Genomic DNA, 25,422 nt, shown 5'->3' with positions numbered 1-25,422 from the left:
GTAAAAAAATATTTCCGTGCAATATCAGGAGAATGCTTTGATCTAGGTTCACCAAACTTTGAAGTGAGGTTGGTCATGATGTCTAGTTAATAACTTCTATTTCCTTTGTTCAATTGACTTAATACTTCACACAGTTGTTCAGGACCATCACACAATGAGGTTTCATAACTCCATATTATCCTAAATACAAGTTATGGCCCCTGATTGACTGAGGTTAAAGGTTTAGGCTAGTAAAAGTTAAGGGCAAGTTGGGATTTTAATAAAAAAAAACTTCTATACCATTCATTAAATGCACTTAATTAAATTCAAAATTATTTGCGACCAACTTACAACAAGAAACATAACTCCGTTTTAAGCCTAAATACAAATTATGGCCCTTGAATTTTTTTCTTTTTTTCTTTTTAATTTCCTTTGAAAGGCATATTTGTATATTCTAAACCACATTTTCATAATGGGAAATCAAGTTATTTGAATGACTTGCGTCATTGTTTGGGCGGGCTGGTGGGAGAGCAGCATCAAAGTCACCTTATGTATCGAATAATTTTAGTTAGGTTTGACATAAAGAGACCAAACTTGGTATTATTACATCCTTATTGTATTCTAAGTCAAAGCGGCGTAGTCGAGCGCGCTGTCTTACGACGACTCTTGTTTATTTGTTTTATTCACATGTTTTCTTGCCTAAAGAGCGTATTGAAAAATACACATATGTCACAAGAGATGCAATATGTAGATCGGTAGATCTGTATCTTTACTAAAACAGCTTTATTTTCCAGTCCTGGGCCAGGATTGTATTGTGTTCATAGATGACTTCTCCATAACAAAGACTCCATCTAGCAATGGGAAAAAGTTCTACATCTCAAGTCCAACTGCAGGTAAAAGCTTTATTCTGAGAAGATAAATCTTGTACTTTATGACTTCTTTATTAGAGTCTGTGATTTATAAGAAAAAAAGTTGAAGTTTGTGATAGCATTTGTGTTGTTGTTGGTTTTGGTTTGGAGTTATGTCCCTTGTTCAACTAAAACAAGCTGACAAGAGCTTTCACCTTGTGCGACCATCTTGTTTAAGAATTATGAGCAATTCCATTAGTGACAGTGGGACATTTCAATCCTTTTTTGAATCATAACATCATATATCCAAATTATTTTGACTGTTCAAAGAAATATTTCATTGATTTAATTTTCTCTTTTGTCATAAAATATCATGGGAAAATTTATAAATATATATGTGATAGAAGTTCTTGTTTCAATATATATTGTTTTAATATACCAATATTAACTCTGGTAGTGCTCTTTCAGTTATTTTCAATTCGATGATTGATTATGATTACGAACGTCCATGTGATTGTGTTTGGGGCCCCTAGGGTCGAGGTCAAGGTCACTGCTACCCAAAATAGAAAAAAAGCAGTTAAAACTGAACCTCATAACAAAACCTGAAGTTCTGTCAATCATTGAAAACCTGGATGATCACATCGTGGCATTCTTGTTTATTTTTTAATTTGACTTTTTTATGGCTTTTGACAGGCACATATTACATCATTCTTGAATTCATTTCTAAGACAAAGCAGCGTAGTTGAGCGCGCTGTCCTACAACAGCTTTTGTTTTGATTATCGATTAAATATTGTGTCCCATCATCCAACATTAAATTCCATTAAAATTGTTAAGAAATGGTAATGAATGGGACGTTTTTAGTTCAAAATTTATGTAATAAATAAAGGTATTTATAATATAAAAATAATTAACATATGTTGTCAAAATGGCAGGATGGCTTTAAGTTTGAGAGACATGTTGATCAAAGAGTCTTACTTTATTTATCAGTCTTGATTTAGTTATTACTTAATTTTAGTTACTTTGTTTTCTTTGATATACTGAAACCTTGTCAATTTGATTTTTGGATTTTATATTGATTGTAAAGGTAGCGCATGCGGCATCCCTCATGTGGTTTTTATTTATAACATAGGAAATGCCAAGGGAGATACACCAGTCGGGAGTCTGGAACGGAAGTCAACCTCAGCCTCACGAAATCTCGCCAAGCGTATGACCAAGATTCTTGTCGGAGAGGGAACGCCCAGGTTAGTGTATTCAATATTGAAGATAAGAACATTGTTCAGAATGTCATAAAATCTTCAAAGAAAAAAAACAACACATATGATAATGTTAGTTACATCACATGCTACCTGTGTTATTAGAATTATTCACAAATTATGTGTGGCATGAGTGGAACAAATTCAATCAATCACGAGGGTTGTAGGTGAATTAACTGATTTGATTTATGTTATCAAGAACTACATCCAATACCTAGTGTTTGTCCAAGTGTATAGTGTTGTCATTTATCCTTGCTGCAATTCCAATATAGGAGTTAATTGATAAAAGAAAAATTAGAAAACGCTTTCAAACATCTGGTACAATAGTTTAAGCCGGGAATTATAAATATTCTGGTTTTCCAAAGCTAATCCTCTGGCTCAAACAAAATTAAACTGTTTTGATATGTATACACAACTTACTTCGGAAACAAAAGTGTCATTGGTCTGTTACATGAATTTCAATAGCACTTTTTATTTGTACCGGCATGGGAAAATCCAGTTATGTGAATTCCGGGCTATATCTATTTATATTTGTTTCATAAGCATGATAGTCATGCTCACTAAAGGCTGGGTTCAAGAATATGATAGGGTAAAAGACCTTTGAAATTAAACTTCTAGAATGGAGTTGAGTAGCTGATGGTCAAGTGCCATTCTCAGAAACGTCAAATATGGTTGCGAGTTCTGACCTCAATGTCATGTATGATAGTTTAGAAGTGTATATATGAAACCCTTTAAGATCCCATGTGAGAGCTTATTTGCCGTAAAATTTCCAGCTCAATAAAAAATGTTCCGTTTAGAGGCTGTATTCAATAATCGCCTTAGATTGGCCTTTAAGATATAATATGAAATTAATTTAAGTGAACTCTGGCTGTATTGATTAGACTATGACATTAAGTGGCCACTGATTTTTGTTTTTATAAGATTTATTATAAAGATTAAAAAGATTTTGCTCCTTACATAATTATTAAGATCAATCCGGTAATTTGTTTTTTAAATAAGGCCGTAGAAGTTCCTTATATAAAAAGCCTTGTTATTTATTTCAGAGAACTTGAGAAAGCCTAGCCTCGAAGGCTAATAGCCTTGAGTGTGGCGGTTTCTGCGCTGCTGTAAATACCACCTTATTCTCTTAATTGTGTACAAAACAAACCACTTGTTGTATTAGACATACATTATTGAAATTGCTAATTCCAGAGAGGTTGAGGGGTCCAAGACCCAGGAGCTGATAGCGCTGAACGAGTGTATACAGATGACGTACCTGCGGTCCTGTCGCCATCACCTTATGCTCGTCTATCCCAGGGAGATTCTCATTCTCGATCTCGAGATTAATCAGACTGTCGGGATTATAGCTGCTGAAAGAACTGGCTCACCTTTTCTCGAGGTATTTGAGAGTTTTAGCTTGATTTGGTGTCAGAAATAAATCTCTGATGCTCTTGTACCAGCAGGTGATACGTAATTAACTAGACTCTCAGGATTATAGCTGCTGAAAGAACTGGCTCACCTTTTCTCGAGGTATTTGAGAGTTTTAGCTTGATTTGGTGTCAGAAATAAATCTCTGATGCTCTTGTACCAGCAGGTGATACGTAATTAACTAAACTTTCAGGATTATAGCTGCTGAAAGAACTGGCTCACCTTTTCTCGAGGTATTTGAGAGTTTTAGCTTGATTTGGTGTCAGAAATAAATCTCTGATGCTCATGTACCAGCAGGTGATACGTAATTAACTAAACTTTCAGGATTATAGCTGCTGAAAGAACTGGCTCACCTTTTCTCGAGGTATTTGAGAGTTTTAGCTTGATTTGGTGTCAGAAATAAATCTCTGATGCTCATGTACCAGCAGGAGATACGTAATTAACTAAACTTTCAGGATTATAGCTGCTGAAAGAACTAGCTCACCTTTTCTCGATGTATTTGAGAGTTTTAGCTTGATTTGGTGTCAGAAATAAATCTCTGATGCTCTTGTACCAGCAGGTGATACGTAATTAACTAAACTTTCAGGATTATAGCTGCTGAAAGAACTGGCTCACCTTTTCTCGAGGTATTTGAGAGTTTTAGCTTGATTTGGTGTCAGAAATAAATCTCTGATGCTCGTGTACCAGCAGGAGATACGTAATTAACTAAACTTTCAGGATTATAGCTGCTGAAAGAACTGGCTCACCTTTTCTCGAGGTATATGAGAGTTTTAGCTTGATTTGGTGTCAGAAATAAATCTCTGATGCTCATGTACCAGCAGGAGATACGTAATTAACTAAACTTTCAGGATTATAGGTGCTGAAAGAACTGGCTCACCTTTTCTCGAGGTATTTGAGAGTTTTAGCTTAATTTGGTGTCAGAAATAAATCTCTGATGCTCTTGTACCAGCAGGAGATACGTAATTAACTAAACTTTCAGGATTATAGCTGCTGAAAGAACTGGCTCACCTTTTCTCGATGTATTTGAGAGTTTTAGCTTGATTTGGTGTCAGAAATAAATCTCTGATGCTCGTGTACCAGCAGGAGATACTTAATTAACTAGACTCTCAGGATTATAGCTGCTGAAAGAACTGCAATGCCTTTTCTCGAGGTATTTGAGAGTTTTAGCTTGATTTGGTGTCAGAAATGAATCTCTGATGCTCGTGTACCAGCAGGAGATACTTAATTAACTAGACTCTCAGGATTATAGCTGCTGAAAGAACTGCAATGCCTTTTCTCGAGGTAGTCTTTGGTAGGTAGTATTTGAGAGTTTTAGCTTGATTTGGTGTCAGAAATGAATCTCTGATGCATTCTCTGCAACTGTTGAATCTCACTCTTGATTAATCCAACAGTCTGGATAATAGTGCTGAAAGAATTAAGTGGCCTTTTCTTCAGGTATTTCAAGGTTAAAGCTCCTTTGATGTAGTCTATAGTTTTAGCTTGATTTTGTATCAAAATAAATCTCTGGTATTCATTCACAAGCAGAAAATACTCTTTCTCAGCCTAGAGACTGCCAGGTTAATAGCCGCTGAGGTATTTGAAAGTTTTGTCCTGTTTTGTGTCAGAAATAAATCTCTGATGCTTGAGGACTTATTGGTGATACTTAATTAACCAGGCTGTTGGGATTATAGCTACTGAAATAACTGGGTTGGCTTTTCTTAAGATAATCTTGAGTTTTAGCATTATGTTGTGCCAGAAATAAATCTCTGATCCTTGTTCAGCAACTGGTAAATCTCATTCTTTAGCTGAAGATAATTCAAACTGCAGTGATAATAGCTGCTAAAAGAACTGCATTGCCTTTTGGTGAGGTATTTGGTGTTAGCCCCATTTTGTTTCAGAAATAAATCTCTAATTGGAAAGCAGAATAATGAATTAAAAAAATTGAAGTTTTTAAAATCATTACTTGATTTATTAATGAAAAATTGCAAATATTGAACCCTCAAAAACTTACTAATACTACGTATCTAAAAATAACTTTCTAATGGTATATTTCAATTATTCAGGTTCTTCCCATGCTGCAGCGTGATGTACTGTACTGTCTTCATGAAAACGGGAGTATCTCGTGCCGTGTAAGGCGGCGTACAAACATGCAGACTAGTCTTTCACCAGATGCAAAGGAGGCCTTCGGTAATATTTTCATCCTACTTAAGATTGTTGTCAATCATTGAATACTCAACTATTCAACGCAGGTAACACACAATCGCTTTTTCAAATATTATTGATATCCCAAATACACTAATATGTTATGCTTCGTTGTGTACCGTTGGCGATTTGGCTAGGAAAATTTCGTAGTTATGAATAGTTCATGAGGCAGTTTCATTAGTTTCCCAAGGTACCAGATGCTTTTCTGTTGAAATTTTGTTTGGCAAAAGACGAAATTGAACTGGGTTCGCCTTTTCGGAACAATAATATTTGTCAGCAGTCAAGACCACTCAACCATGGAGGCTACTGACACTAAATGGTTATTGAAGAATATCTAATTGTAACATGCCAATTCATAAAATTTTAAAGAAGAGTTGTCTCCTCTGCCTTATGAAAATTCATTAAAACGAGAATTCGTGAGTCAATTGTCCAACGGTATTTATGAAGTTACAAAATTAAGTACTGTGGTTGCCTACGATGATTACAGGGTAGTTTTAATATCGCATTAATATCTGATTTATTGAACGCCAGGAAAAATGATAGAATGGACCTTTATCTTTTTACTTTAGAATTTAAGAATTTCTTGCTCTGATTGAAGCAAACAGATTTTTTTACAGATTCTTCACGAAAAATAAAAAATAAAAATTACGCCTAATCACCTGTTTAAAATCCTTAAAAATATCTACTTCTCTTTTAGTCACGAGACACTCATCATCTGCTTACATGAAATTAAAGCATTTTTATCAAGGAAATAGATTTATTAGAGATTGTTTATGAAAATAAAATAAATAGTTGTTTAAAATCTTTTAAAAGTCCTTGAAACATTCTCAATCGGATAATATATCTTTCCGTTTACTGCATCACTTCTTATCCGTAGTCAAGCAAACAATTTTTTTAAAGTGACACTTTTATTGAAAATCAATACATTCACATGTATAACAAGCATAATTTTTGAGTGATAAACCTTTAATAACTACTAACTAAATAATGCATTTATGGTAAATATTAATTACTGATAACAAGATTGTAATCGTGTATTTCATAGCTGAAAACGCAAGAATACTAAATGATTGGTGAGTGCTTAAAGATTTACTATGATGTAACCGTGTATTTCATAGCTGAAAACGCAATAATATTAAATGATTGGTGAGTGCTAAAAGATCCTACTGTGATCTACTATTGTTTCATAAGGTAGAAATAATATGTTTTCTGCACCTTTCTTTCAAATTAAACCCGGTATCCTTCATAAGAACCATTGTATTCGGCATTTATTCATCCTTTTTGATATATTAAAAGAACTGTATTAATTGTGGTAAATCTTATTTGGGAGTTAGAGTGTATCTTTAAGAGATTTTTTATGAAGAAGTTAAAGCAATATTGCGCTTTATTACCTGCTTAAAGTCCTCTTTTTACCATAATTCTTCCATTTCACAGATGACAATAACCCGGGAGCATTGGAGGTTGCCTATGACCTACGCTGCCAGTCTGACTCCATCAGAATGACACGCCATTGTAAGGTCTCAGGCGTGGCCTTCTGTCCAGTCAAGGAGACCAGATTGGCTCTCATACTGTCCGACAGCAGGCTAGTCTTCTGGGATCTGCATACCGTGGACTTCAATGTAAGCCATCTTTTATTTCTCATACATGTAGTATCATCTGCACTTTCAAACACAGTCATAGTATTCATAGTTGATTCATGCATTTTCTATATTTATTTTAGATTGTTTAAAGCTGCACACTCACAGATTGAACGTTTCACAATTTTTTTATTTTTTGTCTTGGAACGAGCAAATTGTTGCGAAAATGCATGGAAACCAGTCATAAAAGACTGCTGACAAAAAATTAGATCGCAGATTTTAATATTTAAGTTAATTTTTTTATGTTTGATGCTTTTTCCTTAAACTGTTAAAAACGGTTTAAGCCATAAAACATTAATTTTCGAACGGAAATATTAAAATCTGCGATCTGATCTTTTGTCAGCAATCTTTAATCATTGTTTTGCAGGTATTAACACAAAAATTTGCTCTTTCCAAGACAAGAAATCAAAAAAGTTGTAAAAACGGTATATCTGTGAGAGTGCAGCTTAAAGATTTAAGGTGAAAAAATACTATGATCAAAACCTTGGTGTCATTGTTGCATTGTCGTTGATTTGTCAAAATTGTCAGTGTCACCACCATAAAAACTTTAGCTTGGGCAATAGCTCGAAAACTTTTTAAGACATTCCAAATAAACCTGGTGAACATGTTGCCAGAGATAATACACACATTTTAAGCAAGATTCATAACTCTAGTTCTTGAGTTATTCCCCTTGTTTGACTGAGAAAACTAAAGCAGAAAAGAGTTGTGCTTCGTGACACGTACCGTAATGTTTGTTTATAAACCAGTACTTATGTTCATGAGAAAAAACGTGTGGTTGGGATCGAGCTTGGGGCCCTTTGGGTGAGAGACTGACACCTAAACCATTATACCTCTTAAAGGGGCTGCACTCTGTATGATGAAATAGCGAAAAAAAGAGAAAATTGTCGAAAACTGACATAGAATTGGTATCAATGTGTACAATGCATTGAAACTTATTAACTGAAGTACCACATAGTTTACAACTAATTTATTTTTCACATTTTTTTTCATATTTTTCAATAAAAAAAGATTACTAGGTATGTCTACCTAGTAGAATTCATTCCTTATGCGTGATTGGCTAGTCAATGTTATTCTGAGATTCGTTACAGAAAAAAAAACAAGAAATTTTGCTTTACTAGACTTCGCATGCTGAACTAGCAGTATCTTTAAATTTCAGAAATAATAACATTCACAGATTCACCATCTCACCCTCTTGAAATAATTTTGTTAAAAAATGTTGTTTGTTTCGTTGTATTGAGAAATATATTGTATGCAGTATTAACATATAGTTAAGTGATACATTTGGTCCCTTACTAGTGCTTTGGTATGACTCTTCAGCCTTTTTTTTTACACTTGAAATTTAAGAAATAATTTATTTTGTCATTTGAAAAGTGTCAAAATTAAGTAAAAATAAGAGGGAAATGTTATAAAATAATCATAATCCAATGACTCATTGTTTTTTGACACTTTAGATTTTCAAGCTGGTAAAGGCGCTGCTTTTAAACTGTGATTGGATTAAAATGATTCTGGACTTTTTGCCATCATGATGAAGACAGGAGATTATAATTTCTATTAAATCATAAACATTGCATACAAATACACTGGTATTTTTCAAAATAAGTTCTTGCAGTTAATCATTTTTGTGAAGTTAAGGGGTTCATGTAGGGTTAAGTTTATTAAATTTCTTGCTTTCAATTCACAGCCGGATGCAAAGAATTCCAAATCCCCACTGTACACCCCTGGTGATGACAAAATTTTGACCAATCAGGAGCTATGTAACAAAGTTGTGCCATACCCAAGGCTTGTTTTGAGTGATATGATTGGACAGTCATATCAGTTGAGTTCCAATCATGAATCTGCTATTAAAGGTTAGTAATAAATTGTAATTGGACCAATTTCTTTATGTAAAGTAAATTATTAGTTTGACTTCGAAGAATAAGGAGAGTTTTTCTATTTACCTTGAGCTCTGTGTCTGTGTCCAAGTAAAAGTTTTTTGGCAAGTTTGAATGTTTAGTCATATCTCAAAAAACGTTGATTCATTTGACTTGCTTCTACACACCCTTGTTCAAGGCCATCAGACAACTTAGTTAGACAACTCTCCATGAATCACAATACAAATTATGACCCCTGATTGACTTAAAAAGTTTGGTTAAAGCATTTGTCTCTGGTATATTTACTAGTTTAAACTTATTATTACAACGATTGTGAAAACAAGTTATTTCAACTTATATTGATCTCTCTCGTTGGTACGCTGTTGCGCAAGAGTGTGGCCTTGTGTTCTGGAGGAAACCCACTTTTCCGGCTTGGAGACCACAAACCAAACTCACATGCGCCCAGGATGGGAATCGAACCCCAGGTCGCCAAGGTGGGAAGCAAGTGCACTAACCACTGCGGTTAACAGACAATGGATATGTTAGCATCAGTTAATAGTTTCACCCCTTGCATATTCAGGTCATGGTGTAATGCTGAAGTTCCTGATGACAGGATTGCTAAATGGACTCCACAGCCCAATTACAGTGATCCGCATGTGTCCGCCATTGACTACCAAGAACTGGAACATATATGAACCACTGCTTGCCGTTGGTAGGCCAGAATTTGGATTTACTTTGATGGATTAAGAATATAAGAAAATGAATATATATTGTTGGATGATTGATTATATTTCTGGAATGCTTCCCAGGGAATGTTGCTCAGAAAATCAGAAAATTTTACCTCGTCTAGGGGATTTCACATAGATCTTATAAGTCACTCCAGCGCAAGCATGTTTTTTGCGGTTCTACTTTAGAAGCATTTTATTTGAATGAGCATTTCTGTTAACTAAGCACTGTATTGAATATATATATATATATATATATATATATATATATATATATATATATATATTGTAACAAAATATATATAACAAAGCAGTTTAGTCTACATTTTCCCCAATCAGTTACATAATAGAATACTTAAATCTGGGCGATATTCCTGCCGGGGGATACAGCATGTATGATAAATTTTGGCTGGATTGTAAAAACTGTCATAACACTATTATTATCAGTATAACATGATATTGTATTGTTTTGAAGAAATGTTTTTCATCAATAATGATAATTACAACATTTATTTTTTTTAATTGGAAGTTTTTCATTGAAAATGCCATTTAAAAAAATATTTACTTGCAAATTCTTTGTATGATTTTAGGTAGCCAGTATGGCAGCATACAGATCATGAACATGAGCAGCGGACAGATAGACAAGGAATACAGTGTCCACACTTCCATTGTTAGGTGGGAGTTTACATTTTTATACATATATAATCTGTTGCAGGGGTATTTAGAGGGCATTACATTATTTGGGGCATTTATAATTTGTTCATAATAATCTGTTGCAGGGGTATCAATGGGTAATTTGTTTTATTGGGGCGTTTATAATTTGAACATAATAATCTGTTGCAGGGTTATCAATGAGTAATTTGTTTTATTGGGGCGTTTATCATTTGAACATAATAATCTGTTGCAGGGGTATCAATGGGTAATTTGTTTTATTGGGGCGTTTATAATTTGAACATTATAATCTGTTGCAGGGGTATCAATGGGTAATTTGTTTTATTGGGGCGTTTATCAGTTGAACATAATAATCTGTTGCAGGGGTATCAATGGGTAATTTGTTTTATTGGGGCGTTTATAATTTGAACATAATCTGTTGCAGGGGTATCAATGGGTAATTTGTTTTATTGGGGCGTTTATCATTTGAACATAATAATCTGTTGCAGGGGTATCAATGGGTAATTTGTTTTATTGGGGCGTTTATAATTTGAACATAATAATCTGTTGCAGGGGTATCAATGGGTAATTTGTTTTATTGGGGCATTTATAATTTGTTCATAATAATCTGTTGCAGGGGTATCAATGGGTAATTTGTTTTATTGGGGCGTTTATAATTTGAACATAATAATCTGTTGCAGGGGTATCAATGGGTAATTTGTTTTATTGGGGCATTTATCATTTGAACATAATAATCTGTTGCAGGGGTATCAATGGGTAATTTGTTTTATTGGGGCGTTTATAATTTGAACATAATCTGTTGCAGGGGTATCAATGGGTAATTTGTTTTATTGGGGCGTTTATAATTTGAATATAATCTGTTGCAGGGGTATCAATGGGTAATTTGTTTTATTGGGGCGTTTATAATTTGAACATAATAATCTGTTGTAGCGGTATTGAGTTGGCTATCTTTTATGTTTGGGGCATTTATAACTTGAACATAATAATATGTTGTAGGGGTAATGAGTGGGCTTTTTGTCATGTTTGGTATTCAAAGTTGTACATAATAATATGTTTCAGAGGTATTGAGTGGGCAAGTTTGAAGAGTTTCATGTCCTTCTCCTACCCCAAGCCCGGGGCATCAGGGCTTGTCAAGAATGAGATTTTCCTGGTGGATATTATCTCAGGTAAGCGCACTTTGAGATTTATTGATTATTCTTATTGTTTGTTCATGCAGTGTGGACTCTTGCCTGTGAGCTAATGCAAATCAATGGAGCACACTGGTTTTTTAGCTCTACTGGCCAAAGGCCAGAAGAGCTTATGCGATGGTAATGTGTACGTAGAATGTGCATCCGTGCGTCCGTGCGGTCGTGCGTTCGTGCGTCTGTAAACAATTGCTTGTGAACACGATACAGTCTTCAGTTTTGATTGTATCTCGATGAAACTTGTACAGTATCTAGATATCCATTAGAGCTCGGTTCCTTTCGAAAACCAGCAAGATCCGCCCATGAATGCCTAGATTATGGGCCATGAAAGTTTTAAAGAAATGCTTTCTATTTTTAGCCAGGTCTGCATGAGCGAATTCTATTTTTAGCCAAGTTTACATGTACATGTAAATTCAAGTTAAGGGAGACAATTTGCAAGACTAGGATTTTGAGAGACAATTTGCTTTTTGCTTCTGCAGTTGATTTTGTGAATTACTCTGCCTTGTTCTTGTTGAAAGCCCAAAGGCCATTTTTTAGCTTTAAGTTCTGTAGTTTGCGCATTCATCTTAACAAAATTGGCTGGCCACACCCAGGGTTCACAGGTTTCAGGGCCCTCGCTCTATTTCGGGGGAAGGGGCCCACAGCCTTTTTGAGGGGGAATTTTCGCGTCGTTTTCCCAAAATAGGGGAATTTGTATTATAGGGGAATTTGTATTTAATAATAGTTAACTACAAAGGTTTCAAACAAACATTATACATTTAAAACAATCTTTAATCACTGAGTAACATTGCAAACAACTTCACATCAATTCAATCACTTGAACAGTCAACTTAGAATTTAACCATTCTATCTTTTTTTCTACCGAAGTAGGCAATGGCTTCGTTCAATTGTTCATCAGTCAAACATTCCTCTCCAATGCTGACGACCCTCATAAGCTCTTCAATCGTCTTCTGGGACATGGAAGCCCTAAGTGGCGTACACAGCCTATTCATTAACGAGAAAACTCTCTCGACCACTGCTGTTGAGGTCGTGATCAAAGCCCCGACCAACATTAGATACCCCATGGCTGGGTAGTCCTGCTTGATTCCGACATCCTTCTGAATCTCCATCAGCATGAAGTTAGGGTCAGCTATCTGTTCAGGAGTAGCCTTTCTCCTGAAATTATATTTATCAATGATAATTAATACATCATTAGTATAAATTAATTTTAATCATTTAATTACTATAATATTCAAGTTAATTTTGGCAAGCCAACATTTAGTTGTAATACCATTATATCGCACTAACATATGATTATCGTACACTCAAACGTACCGTAGAATCTTCTGTTGGTGACACGGACACTGGTTCGGACGCAATCTCGGAAGATTTCCTTTCTGAATCCTGCTTGCTAGCATCCTCACGGTCGATCTGCGATCCGGATGATGCGAGAGCGTGCTGCCTCAAAAGAACGTCAATCTTCTTACATGAAAACGCCGTTTGTTTCGTTAACTTTTTTCGATATGATTTCGAATTGTGCGACATTTTTCACAAACGGAAGTAAACAACGGAATGAATTAGTGCGCATGCGCATTGGCAAGGGAACTAACACAGTTAGATACAACGCTACTTATTATTCGAGTTACTTCCCCTAGTGCACAATGGCGCGTAGTTTAAATATTTGACGATCTTTTTGCATTTTTTAAACCAATTTTTTAGGGGAAATTTTCAGCTCTGAAGGGGGAAAAAAAGATACTTTTTCGAGGGGGGACGGCAGCCGAATTTCGGCGGTAATTTTGGAAGATCGAGGGCCCTTGGTTTGGTAAACATAAATCTGGAAAGGTTTGAAAATCTTTTTGTGTGTTTGTGCATCCATCTCAGCACAACTGATTGTGAATGTTTGTTCAAATTGATCAATGTTTTCCTAGGATGCCCTTGACTTTGACCTTTTGACCAACTTTTTTTAACTTTTAAAACTACAGAAATTTTTACAATGAGTACAGTTTTGAAAGCATTTTTTTTTTGTCGGATGACTTTTACTTTGCACATATTAAAATAGTTCATGCAGCTAATCTGCTTACAATACTTTCTGGGCTCAGATGTTGAACGTGCTACGTTTTCAGGTAACCCAAACACAAAACATAAACTATATGTCAGTTGCCTTTTACCCATACATACATGCTCTGGATTGATATGACCACAAAAGCCATGCCAGTAGAGCATAGGCCCTTTTGGGCCTCTTGTTTTGACTAATTTGTATGTTATTTTCAAGAAAACGTGGCAATGTCATAGCATTGGTGTCGCTGTCAGCATCATATATCCAATACCTTTACCCTTGGCCATAGCTTAAAAACTGTTCAAGATATTCAAACGAAACTTGGTACACATGCTGCCAGATGCAATATGCATATGTATAGCAAGGTTTATAACTCTTGCTTTAATTATTGTCGAGTAAAGCCCTTTATACAAATGATAAAATAACAGCATACAAGCGTCTGTAACAACATTAACCTTGGCCATAACTTTCAAAAACGTTCAAAATTCTCGAATGAAACTTGGTACACATGTTGCAAGAGACAATATTCACATATATAGCAAGGCTTATTTTTCTCTGGCTTATAGTAATTATCAAGTAATGCCCTTTGTGCAACTGTTAAAAAAAATGTATACAAGTTTTTGTATCTCTCCATGGCACTATATTTATTCATTTCAATCAGAACTTTTTAGGTGAGGATTACATGTACATGCAATAACATTGTTAATGACATGTAAATCTTCAGTGGTAAAGTTGTATTATTTACCTTGTATAAGCTTCAAACACCCGAAATACTTCTTTTGTCTGCAGGCAAAGCGACAGCTCTACGAACACACAGGGACCAAGAGCCACCACTGGAAATGCTGAGAATCTCCTACCTGAAGTAAGTCTGGACCCATCTTTAAAATAATTTATTGGTGCTAGCTACCTTTTGGAACAAGCTACACTAAAGATATGTTTACCCAGGGTATAACAAATCCTGTGTACTTGGCTGCTGTTTAGCATCAAGGACTTTATTATAATCATTGGATTCCTCAATACACTACTTCACTATGCTATGTTGTCAGATACACCTGATGAACTACTGCACTATGCTTTGTTGGGTTCTGTGTGTGCTATTTGGCAAGGAAAATCTCTCATGAATAATTAATGAGGCAGTTTCTTTGGTTCTGTAAGGTACCAATGCTGAAATATGCACAGACTATCATTCCTATTGATTTCCCATAGAAAAAGTATTTTACCAAAAACTGGAATTAAACTCTGTCTGCCTTATCATTACAAATTTTTAAACAGCAGCTTAGACTACCCTGACAACTGACAATACAGGGTTGCCTCCCTTACCTTATGCATATTCATTAAATCGAGTTAAGCTTTAGACATGACTAGAGTTGGACCTTTACTGGTATACCCTGCAATGGACGTGTCAAGCAGTAAAACAATGTCCACCTTACCGACTGAGCCAACTGTGTAACCTTCAAGAAAATGCTGTTATTGATATTTTAAGAGTTAGGTTGGAATATAAGAATCGTTCACATGTATTCGTGGTAGATGGAAAAATCTGACCCAAGGGCATGTGCTGAGGTGTGTAACGAGTGCAACCTTTAAAACCATAAAATATGATAAATGAGGAAATGCTGTTGCAAAATGTTCAGAGGTGAGTTGATAAGAAGACAAGGATCCTTTGTTGTTTAGAGAGATTGTCACAGGTGATGAAATTTGACTACTCTTTTGAGCCTGCTAGCAAAAAAATAACAATATGTGGGTTGGTGAAAATAATGAGCATCCTGTGGTTTCTAGGCACAGCAGCAGTGTCAGGTGGGTCATGTATGCTCTTAACTTTTGACAGTGATGGGATTGTAGCCCGAGACCCTGAACCTGGGCACAGTGGTGTCACAGGAATACTTTATAAGGATCATGTTATCTCTGCTATTATTAACCACTATATTACTACATGTGGTTTTAAACATAAGTAAAAAATTAAATTGCTTAAGTATTTGAGATGCATTACCCATATAATTTATATTTGATCTTGACCCTTACTGACCCACATTTGACCTTGTTCTTTTCTTCCTACATTTGACCTTGACCCTTTTTGACCCATTTTTGACTTTGACCATTCCAAAACCACATTTGACCATGACCATTGCCGGTCTAAATTTGGTATTGACTCTTGCTGACCTACATGTAAGTACCTATGTACTTTGTTTGGCGGATTCAATGCACCTTTGCACACTCTCTGTTATTGAAATGATAAAAGTTTGGTGGTTAAACTCGTGAAGTTCGGCCTAGTTTGGATCACTAAGGTTCAATTTTGTGTTGGCTAGTATGCCTTTATTTCAAAAACAAGCGTGTTGTATGTTGCAGGCAGTACTTTATCCTGGTGTTTAAAGAGAAGCCTTTGGAGTTATGGGACATGAAAACTCTCACAATATTGCGGGAAATGACCAAAAAAATAGCCATACCGACTGCCCTGGTAAGTTGCTAAAAAAATAACCTGAAAAGTAGTCATAACTACTGTCCTGGTAAGTTGCTTAGAAAATTACCAGAAAAATAGCCATACCGACTGCCCTGGTTAGTTGCTGAGGAAATGATCAGAAAAATCGCCATACCAACTGCCCTGGTAAAGTTGCTGAGAAAATGACCAGAAAAAATAGCCATACCTATTGCCCTGGTAAAGTTGCTCAGAAAATAACCAGAAAAATAGTCATACTTATTGTCCTGGTAAGTTGCTGAGAAAATGACCAGCACAATAGCCATACCTACTGCCCTGGTTAGTTGCTGAGAAAATGACCAGAACAATAGCCATACCTACTGCCCTGGTTAGTTGCTGAGGAAATGAGCAGAAAAATAGCCATTCCTTCATTTGTCACTTGAATTGTTGCATGAAAAACAGCACAATATTAATTGATAGGGCTTAGCATTAAGAATACTCATACTTATCTTAATGAGAACTGTGTCTCACAGAGAAAGGTCTTATTATGTAGCTTATTTTTGAATCTGCCATATTTTAGCATCATATCAAAGAGGGTTTACACAAAAATTAAATTATCTTAAAATTAGCTATGACTTAAAATTATTTGTTTCACGAGTCAGTAAATCATGAAATCAAAATCCTTTCAAAATATTAATTTATCAACGTTTGCCAATAGTTAGATAATGGTGCTTAGTGAAATTGACCCAAATCAAGAAATCATGAAAAAGAACCCCTGAAAAAGAACCCCTAAAATTATAACTTTCTACATCAGCTTTTGGCATATGATGAAGCTGTCAATATTGCTCTTCATCAGGAATGGTCTCCTAGTCACAGCCTGAAGACCTTGAAGAAGAAAATCCAGCAACAGCAGCAGCAGCAGCTTGAACACCTGGGCTCAGGGAGTGAAACAGGGGCAGATAATTCTGATAATGTGTCAGTGTCATCTACAGATAATCCTGTCAGGTATGCCAGTAAAGTAGTTATTTTTTTGTTTACATAAGAACAAAAAAACAGCTGGAACAATAATAATAACGATAGCAACAACAACAGCTTGAACAGCTGGGTCCAGGCTGTGAAACAGGGTCGGGTAAGAACATGTAGTTCAAGAAGAATGATTTTTTAAACAATAATAATAACATTCATGGGAACTCATCGGCTTGGGCTGTGAGACAGGGGCAGATAATTCTGATTATGTGTCTGTGTCATCAACAGATAATCCTGTCGGTTAAGTAGATATATTATTATGTGGTAAAGGTTCATTATTTGTTAAAAATAATAACAGCTTCAACAGGAGCACTAAGCATCAGGTTGTGAAACAGGAGCAGATCATTCTGATAATGTGTCCGTGTCATCTACAGATAATCCTGTCGGTTAAGTAGATATATTATTATGTTGTAAAGGTTCATTATTTGTTAAAAATAAAAACAGCTTCAACAGGAGCACGAAGCATCAGGTTGTGAAACAGGAGCAGATCATTCTGATAATGTGTCCGTGTCATCTACAGATAATCCTGTTAGGTAAGTCAGTAGAGCATATAAATTATTTGTGAACAATATTAAAACAACAGCTAGATCAAAAATGATTAGAAATGCATCAACAACAACTGTGATACCTGGGACGAGGCTGTGAAACAGGGGCAGATAATTCTGATAATGTTTCCGAATCATTCACACATAATTCTGTAATTAAGTAAATATAGATATAGATACTATAGATAAAAATTTTTTAGAAAAAAATGCAAAATCAACTAGAACAAAACGTGTCAGGCAGTAAAACGGGGGCAGATAATTCTGACAATAGTCATGACTGTGAAGGTATAGATTGATTTCCCTTTCAAAATTAACAACAACAATACCTGCAACAACAACAATAACATCATCATCAGTTAGAAAATTAGGGGTTGTGGAGTTAAACAGGAGCAAATTATTCTGATACTGTATTGTGTCAATATCATATGTATAAGATTGTATGGATGATCCTATCAGCTAAGTGGGTAGGGAGAAAATAGAGAAGGTGTATATTGGTAGCTTTGGGGCAACAATAATGATAATAGAATCAACAACAACATTAGCTTCTGGAACATTAGGAGTCAGGGATTGGAACAGGGTGAGATAACTCTGACGTTGTTTCAGTGTCAGTAACAGGTGACAGCTATTGGCTTGTTACAGTTATATGGTACATTGTTTAGTTTATACATATTTATTTTATAACGATTGTGAATTTATGTATTACAACGTTATATTAATTACTCTCCTTTGCACAATTTTGTGCGTGAGGGTGGTCTTGTTTTGTGGAGGAACCCTGAGTACCCGGAGGAACCCCACTTGCCTGGCTTGGTGCCCACAAACCAAACTCACATGCACTCAGGCCAGGAATCGAACCTGGGTCGCCTTGGTGAGAAGTGAGTATGCTTATCACTGCGCTAACCGGACAACCAATATAAATGGTATATTGTTTGGGTCAACAGTGATGCTGGCAAAAGATTATTGAGATATTTTGTCCAAATTATCTGCTATAATAAACAGATAGAAATACTACGTTTACTTTCAGTGATGCGAAGCTGTCTGGCAAGCTGAGTGTGAAGGAGCATTTTGTGTACACAGATGCTGATGGGATTCTGTATCACTTTCTGGTAGAGGGAAACAGCTTTACTGATGCCTCCAAAATACCACCTGAGGTAAGGGGAGTGTAGTTATGTGTACACAGACTCTAATAGGATTCTGTATCACTTTCTGATGGAGGGAAACAGCTTTACCGATGCCTCCAAAATACCACCTGAGGTAAGGGGAGTGTAGTTATGTGTACACAGACTCAAATAGGATTCTGTATCACTTTCTGATGGAGGGAAACAGCTTTACCGATGCCTCCAAAATACCACCTGAGGTAAGGGGAGTGTAGTTATGTGTACACAGACTCAAATAGGATTCTGTATCACTTTCTGATGGAGGGAAACAGCTTTACCGATGCCTCCAAAATACCACCTGAGGTAAGGGGAGTGTAGTTATGTGTACACAGACTAAGATGGAAATCTGTACCACTTTCTTGTAGAGGGAAACAGTTTTACTGATGCCTACAAAATACCACCTGAGGTAAAGCTAGTGTAGTTATGTGTACACAGACTCTGATGGAATTCTGTACCACTTTTTGGTAGAGGGAAACTGATCTACCAATGCCTCTAAAATACCACATGAGGTAAGGCTAGTGTTGTTAGATGTACGCAGATGCTGATGGAATTCTGTATCACTTTCTGGTAGCGGGAAACAGTTTTACCGATGCCTCCAAAATACCACCTGAGGTAGGGCTAGTGTAGTAAGTGTACACAGACTCTGATGGGATTCTGTACCACTTCCTGGTAGAGGGATTAATGCAATAGAATTAATGAAATAAAATTGAAATTTATTACTTATTTATAAGTATTGTTCGTAACTGTTGTAACAGACAAATTAATTTCAATTTTTTGAAGAAAATTAAACTTAGAAGAATAACGCTAAATAGAAAAGCGATCACATTAAAAAGGGCATCGATAATAACCAAATCATCAGTACTTTTATATACTTCTGTTGTCATGTCTTGTGGAGACAATACACAAATGTATGGCAAGACCCATAACTCTGACTTTTATTACTGAAGAACTAATAATCATTGGCGTTTGCTTTTGGGCACTGTTTTTATTACATTATTTTGATTTTATAACAATTATAATATGTATTTCAGAGTGGAATGAGCAGCATAACATGGCTGGCATGGAAGGGAGATTTCCTGTTATTTGGTGACGCAGACGGACAGCTGTGTCTCTGGGATCTTAAGGCTAAACAGGCCAGGTATAAACATACATGTATCTAATAAATTTCAGATACTGAAACTTGAAACAAAGGACAGTCTGTGCTGCATGAAGAGCCCCACCTTTGTTTTATTACCGCAGTTCGATAAGGTGATTTTACATTTTGGTCAAACACTTTGACAACCCTGTTTCCAAAATAATGTTTTGACAGTGCTCCATCAGGCGGCAGTTTTGTGAAAAGGTTTGTCAAAGTGTATTAAGAAACTTGTTCTCTCAAATCAAAATTTAGTAATGACAGAATGCTGGGCTTTGTTAGCAGCGAAGACTGCTCTATGTTTCATTTTAAAATAGTGAATAAATAGTAAAGTTATCTTCATTTAAAGTCTTCATTAGAGGCAAAATATTGCCTTTTGATGTAGCATTTATGACGTAATTAATCACATAGTATACACACACTGAGCAAGAGTCCATTAACGTTTCTGCTTGTAATAAACAGGACAAACTCCACCCATCGAGGCTGGATTAAGAAGGTGCGGTTCGCCCCAGGGAGGGGGAATTTCAAGTTTCTCGTACTTTACAATGATGGTGTGGATGTTTGGGATATTAATGACGGCAAGGTATTTGAACACTTTTTGTCTTATAGTTTTGTTCATTACTTATATTTACACCAAAAGTTCAATATTTCATTCATGAATTGTTACACAAATACTTCATTTTATTAGCTCGACTATTCGAAGAATAAGAAGAGCTATCCTAGTCACCCGAGCATCAGCGTTGGCGTAACCACTTATGTTAAAGTTTGTGTACCACCTCAAATAATTTCTTAGTCGATTGACATTTTGCTTTGAAACTTTGCACACTTGTTCACCATCATGCCCCTAACCTTTACACAGGAAGGGGTAACTCTATCAAGCATTTTGACAAAATTATGCCCCTTTTTCGACTTAGAATTTACGTTAAAGTTTGCGTACCACCTCAAATATTTTCAAAGTCCATTGACATCTGGCTTTGAAACTTTGCACCCTTGTTCACCATCATGCCCCTAACATGTACCCAGGAGGAGGTCACTGTATTGAGCATTTTGACAGAATTATGCCCCTTTTTAGACTTGGAATTTACATTAAAGCTTACGTACCACCTCAAATACTTTCCAATTCAATTTATGTAAATATCTCAGCACATCATGTATTGCATTGTAATTTAATCTAACAGTTATCCATGCATGTTTCCCAAAACTGTTCAATCCATACACAGCAGCAGAATAGTCGAGGGCGCTGTCTCTGTGACAGCTCTTGTTTAAGAAAATTTTGCAGTAATTCTTTTTCAACCATTCTGTAAATAGAACGACCTGACCGTAAATGAAAACAGTTTATCAAATAACGTCACAATAGCGCGGGGAAAATTAAAAACTTTTAAACGTAAAATTGAAACGCTAATGACAACAATATATGTAACATATCATAAATTAACTCTTTCTAATATGTGGATTTAAGTTTTTTGGGGCTTGCTGACACAATACAAACAATGACAAGATAAACGATTTTCAATTTAAATGGGACTTATGTATATTGTTATGCGATGATTCGTGATCAGAACATATACGAAGATGTTGCGTTCATCTGAAAATATTCACAATTGCTGAAAGGCAGTTCATTTAAGGAATGGAGGTTGAGGTATAAACATTTAGAAATGTACCAGTACAGTTTTGGCAAACCAATTTCAACCCATAAAAATGACAGATTTACATCACTGGCACCGGATTTTCAAACTCAATCATATTTTTTAAAAATCAAAAAAAATCTTATAATTCCAAACTAAAAATAATTATACCGAAAATGTGAAAAAATATTTTTCAATATTTATTTTTATAAAGATGCACTTTTTACTGTATGTTTTACTAAGATATACAGTACAAAGTGCATATTTAAAATAAAATAAAAAAATTCACATTTTCGGTATAATAATTTTTAGTTTGGAATTATAAGATTTGTTTTGATTTTTTAAAAAAATTATTGAGTTTGAAAATCCGGTGCCAGTGATTTACATATATATCTTTTGCACTGACAGTTTTAAAGGTTATGTATTTTTCAAATGGTTGTAAATTTCATAAAATGCTCGTTTGTCAAAGGTGCACTCTTATTCCAAAATAAGATTTACCACATTAAATATATTGTTTTCAAATTCCAAAAACTTAAAGATGAATAAATGTTGAAAACAATGGTTCTTATGATTGGATACCAAGTTTGATTTGAAAGAAATGAGCATAAGACAGGGTATTTCTACCTTATAAAACTATAGCAGACCACAGTAAATCTTTAAGCATTCACCAATCATTTAATTTTTTGCACTTTCTGCTATTAATTCATGTTTACAATCTTGACATCAGTAATTAATATTTTCCATAAATTTCCATCATTTAGTAAGTAGTAAAAGGTTTATCAATCAACATTTATGTTTGTTATACATGTGTATGTATTGATTTTGAATAAGGGTGTCACTTTAAGACCCCATACTTAGATACAGGGGTTATTTCAGATCACATAATTTTCTATTGTTGATGATGCTGTGTTGGTATGGTCACATACCGCCCTCTTTAATGAAGTTTCAGTAAATGTCCTCCTTTATTAAGACTTGCTGTCGCAGCTACACAGTTTCATTAAAAGTCCAATGGCTGTTACAAATTTTGAATGTCAACCACCCACTTTTATTGACATTATTTACCAGGTTATTTATTTAATACTGTTCTTATACTTATGCAGCCAGAGCTACACAGCTCCCTCAAAAGCCCGAAGGACATTCCAAAAGTACTTGATGCCGAGTGGGTTGGGTCAGATCGCCCAATTTTGGCCACGGTCGACGGAACTCTGCAAATGATGGACCTAGCTCTGAAAAAGTCCTCTTGTGCTGTGGAAGATATGGAACTTCCTGGTGAGTTCAATAAATTCGTGCTATTATTTCCTAAAGCTGCACTCTCACAGATTGACTGATTTGACAACTTTTTTATTTTTGTATTTGGAATGAGCCAATTTTTGCCTAAATGTCTTGGAAACCAGTGATAAATGACTATTGACAAAAGATCAAATTGCAATTTTTCATATTTACACTTGAAAATTAATGTTTTATGGCTAAAAGCATTGCTAACACATTAAGAAAAATAAGTATTTCGGCAGTTTTCTAAACAATTGAGATCTGTTCTTTTGTGAGTTATCTTGTATGACTGAATTGAAGGCATTAATGCCAAAATCAGCTGATTCTGAGACAAAAATATAAAATAAAAGTCAAAACTGTCAATCCGTTAGAGTGCAGCTTTAAAGGTATTATAGGCTTGTCAAGCTAGACCTCCTATAACTGCGTTCTGACTTGTACATCTTGCAGTCTTACTAGTGCAAGTCAGAATGCAAAATTTACAAGTCAGAAAGCAAGATGATATGGTCCCTGATGCTGGAAGTTAAGTGTTTCTTGTGATTATGTCTCCCCCATTCATGTATATATATTATTGTTTTTGACCTGTTCGTCAGTCCGTCCGTACGTAACACTTATATTCCACTCAGTAACTAGATAATGCTTGGACCCAGGAACTTCATACGTGGTAATGACTAGTGAATGACCCCTATTGATTTTGAGATCTGTAGGTAAAAAGGTTAAGGTCACAGTGATATTGAGGTGATTTATTTTCCGGGGTTTCCGCTCAATAACTGAAGATCCTTTTGGTCCAATTTGGTTGCAGTCAGAATGCCATATCAAAGTTCAAGGTCACATATTGCCCATATATTTGTACTATTGTATTAATATATATATATATATATATATATATATATATATATATATATATATATATATAACAGAATAAATACTGTTTAAACCAAAGTTCAAGGTCACTGTTAGTTTGTACAGATTTCAGGGGACAAGCACTTTTTCAAAAAAGCAATCTGTAGTTAGTTTTAAATTGTAATAATTTAACATATAGGTAGAAGAAATCAGTTTCAGTATTATATTAAGTTGTAATAAAGATATCTCACTGAGGTTTGAGGTTAAACAATATCAAATGTCGGACAAAAGAAATTATTTAAGTTCCTCTATTTTCTATATAACTTAGTTGCTAGTGAATAAAACAAGCTAAAATAATTTCTTACAGAGGATGTATTTTCTCCTCATCTGATGTCGAGCAAGGGCATGTTTCTCATGAAATATCTCCTCCAACATCAGAAGTGGGCGGAGACTTATCAGCTGAAATTGACAGGCTTGAGGGAAGAAGATAAATCAATAGAAACGGGTGTCAACAAGAATCTCAGTTTGATTGACAGGTGGGTGGGTCTTGTTTGTTAAAATTGCTGTAAAGCTGCAGTCTCACAGATTTACCATTTTGACAACTTATTTTTATTTTTGTCTTGGAATGAGTCAATTTATGCGTAAATGTCTTGAAACCAATAATATAAGACTGCTGACAAAAGATCAGATGCTATTTTTCATATTTACGTCTGAAACTTAATGTTTTATGGCTATAAGCATTACTAACGCTGTAAGAAAAATGCATAAAACATATTTTGAACATATATATAGGAAAACTGTTGTCGTTTGAACAGGCTGTCATTTGAGAACTGGCATTCCCTCGAGGTCGGAGCTTGTTCTCCAACAATTTTCCTTCTGTTTTCATATAAAATATACTGACTCTGCATCGGAACCTAAATAAGTCGAGGAGTCGAGCACAAAAGCTGGTCCCAAATACACAAATCATGCCCAAAACCTTATGGCTCCCTCGAGGTCATAATATTACACTTTTTCTTGAATAAGCATTCCAAAATAAACAAACAATTGCTAGGTGTTAAAATTTTTCGCAAGTTGTTAAAATTGAAATGACAGTTAAAAGGAAATTTGATAAAGTGTGAAAAACCGTCTTAGACTGTTTACCTGTGATGATAGTTGATAAGGGCATTTGGGAAGATAATTATGAGTTTAAACAGTTTAGCGAGACAGACAAGATGAGCCAATCATCAATCTTTGATTTTGCGAAATTGAAATCTGCCTAATGCCATAATATGTACTGTCATATTTACAGCCTTTGAACATATTAGCAATTTCCACAACGCATCACATAATTGATGTCGTAGTAAACAGTCAGTTCCACAACTTCAAACTTAAGATACACTGAAAGATATTTCATAACAGACTGGAAAATTGAAACTCTGGTTGTTTGAAACATCGGTTCCCTCGAGGTTTTAGTTTGGACCCCAGGGTCCTCGAGCGATCCGATTTTACTGTATAAAAAACCTGTGCTCTGATTTTTGTCAGCAGTCTTATATCACTGGTTTCCATGCATTTTTACAATATTGGCTCATTCCAAGACAAAAAATAAAAAAAGTGGTCAAAGTGTTCAATATGTGAGAGTGCAGCTTTAATATTAGAACAGGATGGAGTCT

At 35.2% G+C, this 25,422-nt stretch overlaps 2 protein-coding genes across 2 annotated transcripts in view; one reads left to right on the top strand and one right to left on the bottom strand.

The window, feature by feature from the left end:
• LOC128211327 (WD repeat-containing protein 11-like) overlaps positions 1-25,422 on the top strand; it is a 48,303-nt gene that overhangs the window by 5,288 nt on the left and 17,593 nt on the right. The window contains exons 6-22 of the mRNA XM_052916002.1: positions 774-872; positions 1,958-2,069; positions 3,273-3,459; positions 5,531-5,654; positions 7,104-7,288; positions 8,988-9,153; positions 9,737-9,868; positions 10,472-10,556; positions 11,613-11,719; positions 14,562-14,634; positions 16,116-16,224; positions 17,039-17,187; positions 18,775-18,901; positions 19,939-20,045; positions 20,502-20,622; positions 22,765-22,933; positions 24,141-24,309. Of these exons, the coding sequence (XP_052771962.1) occupies positions 774-872; positions 1,958-2,069; positions 3,273-3,459; positions 5,531-5,654; positions 7,104-7,288; positions 8,988-9,153; positions 9,737-9,868; positions 10,472-10,556; positions 11,613-11,719; positions 14,562-14,634; positions 16,116-16,224; positions 17,039-17,187; positions 18,775-18,901; positions 19,939-20,045; positions 20,502-20,622; positions 22,765-22,933; positions 24,141-24,309 (2,221 nt within the window). The remainder of the gene's footprint in view (positions 1-773; positions 873-1,957; positions 2,070-3,272; positions 3,460-5,530; positions 5,655-7,103; positions 7,289-8,987; positions 9,154-9,736; positions 9,869-10,471; positions 10,557-11,612; positions 11,720-14,561; positions 14,635-16,115; positions 16,225-17,038; positions 17,188-18,774; positions 18,902-19,938; positions 20,046-20,501; positions 20,623-22,764; positions 22,934-24,140; positions 24,310-25,422) is intronic.
• On the bottom strand, positions 12,494-13,335 carry LOC128211329 (uncharacterized). Its single transcript, XM_052916003.1, has 2 exons — positions 13,052-13,335; positions 12,494-12,892 (listed from the first exon to the last, which is right to left on the bottom strand). The coding sequence occupies exons 1-2, from the start codon at positions 13,132-13,134 to the stop codon at positions 12,568-12,570; spliced, it is 408 nt and encodes a 135-aa protein (XP_052771963.1). The 5' UTR covers positions 13,135-13,335; the 3' UTR covers positions 12,494-12,567.

This window comes from Mya arenaria, chromosome 12 (genome assembly GCF_026914265.1).
Source record: "Mya arenaria isolate MELC-2E11 chromosome 12, ASM2691426v1".
NCBI classification, from domain to species: domain Eukaryota; kingdom Metazoa; phylum Mollusca; class Bivalvia; order Myida; family Myidae; genus Mya; species Mya arenaria.
This window is presented reverse-complemented; position numbering and strand designations above follow the sequence as displayed.

What these genes read in the sequence shown, in the direction of transcription:
- LOC128211329 (XM_052916003.1), bottom strand. Translation starts at nt 13,134, where the DNA reads ATGCTAGCAAGCAGGATTCAGAAAGGAAATCTTCCGAGATTGCGTCCG. An exon ending in CACCAACAGAAGATTCTACG is followed by an intron (nt 12,893 to 13,051) that starts GTACGTTTGAGT and finishes ATATAATTTCAG; the next exon opens with GAGAAAGGCTACTCCTGAAC.